General features: G+C 56.8%; 1 protein-coding gene across 1 annotated transcript in view; it reads left to right on the top strand.

The window, feature by feature from the left end:
- Positions 1-755: 755 nt before the first annotated feature.
- OPRD1 (opioid receptor delta 1) overlaps positions 756-7,242 on the top strand; it is a 59,282-nt gene continuing 52,795 nt past the window's right edge. Inside the window, exon 1 of the mRNA XM_055095964.2 lies at positions 756-1,226. Coding sequence (XP_054951939.1) covers positions 1,000-1,226 — 227 coding nt within the window. The 5' untranslated portion in view covers positions 756-999. The remainder of the gene's footprint in view (positions 1,227-7,242) is intronic.

Here is a 7,242-nt window from a genome sequence, read left to right as displayed (position 1 = left end):
TCTGCTTCCTTTATCCGGAATCCTCTTCCCTTGTTACTTCCTTAAGTTAGTTCTTCCCCAAACTTCACACCTCACCTCAAGTGTCGTTTCCCCAGGGAAGCTGTCCTGACCCCTGGGTTTTGTAGACCCTGCCACTTTCTCAATTCGTACCTATATCTTAATGTCATTTTAGGGTTGCTCGCTCTCTCTCCTGCACTGGGCTGTAAGCCCCAGGAAGCAGAGGCTGCATCTGGTTTTGTGTACTAGAGGGTCCCCCCAAATACCTGGCTCTTCTATTAGGCACCCTCAAAATTTTTGTTGAGCGAAATGAATGGGGTGCAAGAAAGGCACGGATAATATAGGTTATTTACGGAGCATGTAACTGTCCGCAGGGCACTGCTCTAAGCTCTTTGTTCGAATCATTTTATTCAATCTCCCCAACCACCCTCTGAGGGAGGTGGTACGATTTTCCTCATCTCACAGACAAAGAGAATGAAGCTGAGGGAGGTTAAGCGACTTACACAAGGTCACTCCGCCTGTTAGTGCAGGGGCGGGAGGCGGGATCCACACCCAGGTCCCTCTGACACCAAAGTGGCAAGGGGATGGGAGGGGAGTCCAGGTTGGGACGGGGTCGCACTGGAGCTGGCGGAGCATCCCTAGGGAGGGGGCGGGAGGCCTCCCCTGCCCAGCTCCGAGCCGGTGGTGCAGCGTCCGCCCCCGGTCGCGGGCACAGACTGGCGGCCGCCTCCGGGCCACGTGGTGCGCGCGGCGGGCGCGTCCGAGGAGCCTGCGGCTGCTCCTGGCTCACAGCGCTCCGGGCGAGGAGAGCGGGCGGACGCCGGGGGCTGGGCCGGTGCGGGCGGCGAGGCAGGCGGAGGAGGCGCAGAGACAGCGGGGCGGCCGGGGCGCGGCAGCCGGCGGCGTCGGGGCCGCGGCCTCTGCCTTGCCGCTCCCCTCGCGTCGGATCCCCGCGCCCAGGGCGCACGGTGGAGAGGGACGCGGCGGAGCCGGCCGGCAGCCATGGAACCGGCCCCCTCCGCCGGCGCCGAGCTGCAGCCCCCGCTCTTCGCCAACGCCTCGGACGCCTACCCTAGCGCCTTCCCCAGCGCTGGCGCCAATGCGTCGGGGCCGCCAGGCGCGCGGAGCGCCTCGTCCCTCGCCCTGGCAATCGCCATCACCGCGCTCTACTCGGCCGTGTGCGCCGTGGGGCTGCTGGGCAACGTGCTTGTCATGTTCGGCATCGTCCGGTGAGTCCGCTGCGGGCCGGCGCCGCAGGGCTGGAGCCCGGGGTGAGGATGAGGATCACGAACTTGAGACCCCAAGCCCGTTCCCTGGACTCCCCGCGCCTCCGCACTTCCTGCAGGGGCACCTGGGGCCCAGCGAGAGGCGAGGCCACTTACATCGAGGGGAACACAGGAATGTGTGTCATCGTGTGTATGTGTGTGTGTGTGTGTGGTGGGGGGGGGAGTGCGCCGCGGTTGACTAAATGACATTTGATCATCTGTTGGCATCCCCTTGCTTCTTTGTGGGACAGTTTGGCGTCAGTTTGTGTGTCTGTCACAGTTTGTGAGTGGATGGTTGTGACAGTACAACTGTATGTTTGGACGTCGGAAACATGCCCATGGGGTGGGCAGTGCTGCTCTGAGGTGCCGCGGGCCTTTGGGGAGACCGGTGTGAGGGCACCGTGCAGGCAGGGCGGACAGGAGGGTGCTGGGTGTCAGCACCTCGCCGTGGGGCCCTTACCAAGTCATATTTGGTGCTCATCTGTTGGTGTGAGCTTGTCCCTAACGGTCAGTTTGTGATCCTGTCTGAATGTAACAATGTGACTGTTGTTTCTTGTCAAGCCCTTGAAACCCCGAGGGCGGCAGAGCACCCAGAGTGGCCGTCGTCCCTGTGTTTGTGCAGCTGTGTGTGCCTTTGCCAGTAATTCCTGGATAACATGGGCGACAGCTGTGGGCCGCCAACCGGTTCTCTGTTCCCTTCGCCAGTGCCCATCTGGTCAGGAATTCTGAATAGGATTCAGAGAAGACTCATGCCCTCCTCACAAATGCCCTCTCCCATTTTCTCTTTGCCTCCTCTAACAGTCTTTTCTTCTGCCGGAGGCAGCAGAGGTTGGTCTGGGCTGGAGTGGATTTTGAGTTTTCATCCCAGGAAGTGAGGTGCTCTTCTTGGAGTTTATGGAGAGTGCTGGGACCTTCTCAGAGAGCCTAAGACGTCAGCTTGCCCCAGAAGTAGCCCTCCTGATACAGCCCCACAAGCTCAGACATGGCCAATAAGGGTTGAGAGGAAAATTTCTATCTTTAAAACAACAAAGATGCCCTGGTATTTGCTGTTAGTTGAAAATGGGTCCTTCATGCTGGTGGACCAAGGACATGGCCCTAAACCTCTCTGGGCTGTGGGTGTCACCATGCAGGGCATAGGTCAGGTCGTGGACTCAGAGGTTAGAGAGATGAACTGTAGTCTCAGCCTAGTCATGGATGCCCAGGCACCATTCTTCCTGCCCTGCCTCCCATCCGCCTCAGTTTCCCTGTCCGAAGAATACAGACCCAATCTCCTCAATTGGAAAGTATGAATTCCAGGGTATGGGGTCTCTGCAGCGCAGAACGTGGTGTGTTGGAGCATGGGATGAGGTGTGTGGGTGTCAGTGGGCTTCGGCATTGATGATCTCTGGGAGATCTTTGCTCCTCCAGAAAGAGTGGCGGGTACAAGAATTTCCTGTGCTTTCCATGACTCATCACAAGCAACAGTGGGAGAATTCCCCCCAAGCACAGGCGGGACTGATCTTTGCTTTGTGTCTTTGTCAGTGATTCTCCCCACTTCACAGGCTTCGAGGCAGGCCGGCCTGGTATGAATCCCTGCTCTGCCACGAACTGGCTCTGTGACTTGGGTGAACCACTTAGCCTCTTTGAGCCTCAGTTTCTTCGTCTGTAGAATGACGTAATGATAAATCTTCTTCCACAGGGTTGTTGTGAGGTGTCAGTGAGAGAGCACATAACGCACTGGCCTGGCGCCTGGACCCAGTAAATGGACGCTGTCTGTATAGCGAGGCGGAGGGATTTTCTAGATCCTGTAGAATCTGACTAAAGAAGGGAGCTTGAGGGAGGCATTTGTCCTAAGGTGGGCCTGAGAGTAGCTGTGATTCTGAGAGCTCCGGGTTCCTGGCACCTGCCCTGTCTAGGGGAGCTCCAGGTGCCCAAGTCTGGAAAAAGCCGAGCGTCGGTGTGTTCGGTCTCATTTCCAACCTTTTCCCCGGGGCCTCTGGCTGGTTGGCTGACTGAGCACAGCTTCCCCACTACCATTGAGCAAGGGGAGGGGACTCCCACTGCTGAGGGTCCACTGTGGGGAGGCTCTGGGCTCAGCCTGCTAGGGGCATTCCCACACAGCCTTCCCGGAATCGCATTGCCAAGTGTACGCAAGCAGCTTAGTGGGCCCCTAGGGGTCCCCATGTTACCAAGACATTTCGCTGGTCAACCATTTATGTGAAAATTTTATCTCTGGGTCTGAATGATTGAATCCTCACCTTCAATCCTATGGGACAGGCATTAGAATCATCATCAGTACCCGCATCCTGCAGATAAAATGAGGAATCTGCAGCTCAGAGACAGGCAAGGTAACTTGTTCTCGGAGGGTACCACGGTTGGCACCAGGCCCAGAGCTAGAACCTTAGTCTGTGACTTAAGTCCAAAACTTTTCTCCAGAGTTGCCTGGGGTAGAGGACAGTCAAAGCATTGTCTGGAAGGAGGGTGGCAGAATTCTGTCCCTCCTCTTTTATTTTTGAGACAAGATTTCTCTCTGTTGCCCAGGCTGGAGCGTCGCAATCACAGCTCACTGCAACCTCGACCTCCTGGGCTTAATGCGATCCTCCCACCTCAGGCTCCTGGGAAGCTGGGACTACAGGCACACGCCATGCTAACTTTTTTTTTTTTTTGCAGAGACAGGGTTTTGCCATGTTGCCTAGGCTGGTGTCAAACTTCTGAGCTCAAGCAATCCACCCACCTCGGCCTCCCAAAGTGCTGGGATTACGGGCGGAGCCATGGTGCCCGGCTGTGTCCCTCCTCTTGTCTTAGAGTCCTCAGAGAGCAGAGACCTGGGGACTGTGCTCCTCTGCGTTTTTCAGCCTGTGCATTTTAGGCTGCTGTCCTTTGGGGAGGCGGAATGATAAGGGCTGGCGCTGCGCCCTTTCCCAGTGAACAGTGAACGAGAGTCTGAGGGCGGGGCAGCTGCCTGGGTCTTGGCTTCTGCTGGAAACGCCCCAAGGGCAGTGGGGAGAGCGCAGCCCGGGCTGGAGAAGGGACCCTGCTCCCCTGAAGGGCTCCTCGAGCTGCGCTCCATCTGCGGTTTCCTGGCAGCCCAAGCAGGGCCTGCCACAACCAGTACATGAGCCGGCTGCTGGGTTGAGTGAAGAATGAGTGGTTGAATGAGTGAATTCTGCCTGTCAGTCCTGAGCTTAGGCAGCATGTGGGGGGTGGGGAGCAGGTGTGCAAGGGAAGATTCAGAGACCCTTGGGGAAGGAAAGCCGGGTGGTATAGTGGGCAGAGCTGTGGCTCTGGACCAGACATATCTGAGTTCAAAGCCACTTACTTGCTGTGTACTCGGGCTAGTGACGAGCTGTCTGAAGCTCTTCTCATTAAAGTGGGAACACCAACAGCGCCTCCAGGGCGGGGGTGAGGATTAAGTGGCATAATGTGTGATATCTGAGCCTTTTAGACCCTAAGCTCTTTGAGAACATGAGGGGCTCTGTGTGAAGGACTGAAAAGAATTAACTCATTCTACAACATTCTACATGCTCTGTGCTAAATGCCGAGAAAAAAAACACACCGTGCTCCAGACCTTCCGGAGCTTAGGGTGTGGTGGGAGACAGACATTCGTCAGCCAGTCATCCAATAAACTGAAGTTTGTAGCTGTGGTAGGGGCTATCTGTGAAAGTATGTGGGGGATTTGGGAGCCCATGATGGGGGCAGGGGAGGGTCTCAGCTGGGCGGAGAGATCAGAGAAGCCTCTGCAGAGCTAAAGGAAACTGAGTCAAAAGCTGAGGGAGGAGCTGTGGCTGGGAAGCAGGACGCTGATGAGGGCCTGAACATAAGAACCAGGAATCTCAGAATTCCAGGTCAGAAGCATCCTCCGTCCTGCAGACCCCACACTCTGTCCTCTCTCCCCTCCAAGAAGCTACCTGAGAAGCTGTCTCATCCTGGGGGCCTGAGAGGGGCCTCTGGGAATTGTGCTTTTAGCAAACAGCCTGTGGCTGGAGGGAATGAGGCTTCCATGAAGCGTGAGCAGGACTTCTGTGGACAGGTGGTCCCAAGGTAGAGCATCACCCCCTCCTCCTGCATGTGGGATTGGCCAGCACGATGACTCGTGCTGGCCATGGGGATGCCCTGGTCCTCAGAGCAGACACCGGACAACCCCTTCTTCCGGGCAGAGTCAGTGTCCTCTGCAGGGCTGGCATCTCAGAGACTTCCCATGGGCAGCCCACTGGGTAGGTGTGGTGTGATGGGCTTAGCAGGCCCCTCACCTGTGGCAGGTGACCCCCTCTTCCTCCTGCCTGGCCCAGATCCTGGGTGGCCCGACCCAGAACCTGGGCAAGAGGAGTCAGTGCTTTCCTACCTGGCCTCCTGTCTGTTCCGCAGCCTTCTCTGTCTCCCTGCCTCCTCTGCGCCCTGAGCTAGGTTTCAGCAGGTTTGTACCCTCCCAGCATGCCCTGCCTCCTGCCAGCCCTGGCCAGCCTCCACGAGACGCCTTCAGCCTGTGTGCTTCTCTGCCCCTTGATCTCACCTCAGCCCATGTGTCTTCTGATTTGTCTCCTTGTATCAAATGCTGGCTCTGCTACTTACTAAGAGCTTTAGCAAGCCGGATCGCCTCACTGCACCTGTCTTCATCGGGAAGATGTGGGTAATAGTACTATTTCATAGGTACTTTGTCCTCAGGATTAGATGAGATGATGTTGGCAAAGCACTGTGTTTTCCCTCCTATCTGAGGTGACTGTAGCACCCAGCAGGGAGGGGAGTTGGGCCAGGCAGGTGGGCTGTGGCAGGGTCGGGATAGGTGAATGAAGGGTTCTGGTTGTCTCTTCGGTCTCCTGCTGAGGTTCCAGAAGCTGCTGGGGAAAATGCTGAAGTGTCTTCTTAGCAAAATTTGTAGCACTGAATCTGTGTCCTGTTTTTGGAAGCCCCTTGGCTTCTTGTCTCCCTCCCCTCTCTTGGGGTCTGGACCCAGGGCCTCTGGGCCAGGAGGGATTCCAGTGAGATGACACAGTGCAGTGGTAAAGGTTGTGGCTAGAGGTCAGGGAGCGCCTGGTCTCTATCCATGTCCCAGAGGTGTGGCTTTGGGCAAAAACAGCTTAACTTCCCTGTGCCTCATTTTTTTTTTTTTTGGATGGAGTCTCACTCTGTTGCCCAGGCTGGAGTGCAGTGGTGTGATCTCGGCTCACTGCAACCTCTGCCTCCCTGGTTCAAGGGATTCTCGTGCCTCAGCCTCCCCAGTAGCTAGGATTACAGGCGCTCGCCACCACGCCCAGCTAGTTTTTGTGTTTTTAGTAGAGACGGGGTGGGGGGGTTTCACCATGTTGGCCAGGCTGGTCTCGAACTCCTGACCTCAAGTGATCCGCCAGCCTTGGCCTCCCAAAGTGCTGGGATTATAGGCGTGAGCCGCTGCGCCTGGCTCATTTTATCATTTAAAAAATTGGGGCGATATGACAGGTTATTGGGAGGACTCAAAGAGATCGAGCATGGAAAGGCTGTAGCATAGCACCTGGCATGCCCTGCGCTGTGGTTTCCTGCAGTGGCTGCAGGTGGGCAAAGTGCAGGTGGGCTGTTGAGGCCTGGTTGTCTACGTTTTCCGCCTTTGGCCCTTTCCCATGTCCTGCATTGCCTGCACATGTACTCAGTCAGTAAAGCATTTGCTGATGCTGACCCATGCCAGGCCTGTCCAGCCTCAGCTCTCACTGCCCAGACCCACAGCTTAAACCTCCATACGCCCCCTGGCTCCTAACACACCTATGTCCCATGCCACCCCCTGGTTAGTTGCAACTCCACAGACAAGTGCAGCTCCCTGGAACTATGGGAGTCCAGGGAGTCTCCAGACCCAGCCAGAGGAGAGGATGCCTGTGCATCATGGAGGGGAGCAGCAGTTGGCTCCCTGGAGAGGTGCGGGTGGAGCATTCCAGATAGAGGGAACCACAGGAGCAATGATTCACCAATTCACCGAGGCTGAGACGAGAGTGTTGGGGACCAGGGTGGCTGTGAGGATGGAGAGGCTGCAGGGACA

This window comes from Pan paniscus, chromosome 1, assembly GCF_029289425.2.
Source record: "Pan paniscus chromosome 1, NHGRI_mPanPan1-v2.0_pri, whole genome shotgun sequence".
In the NCBI taxonomy this organism is placed as follows: Eukaryota; Metazoa; Chordata; class Mammalia; order Primates; family Hominidae; genus Pan; species Pan paniscus.
This window is presented reverse-complemented; position numbering and strand designations above follow the sequence as displayed.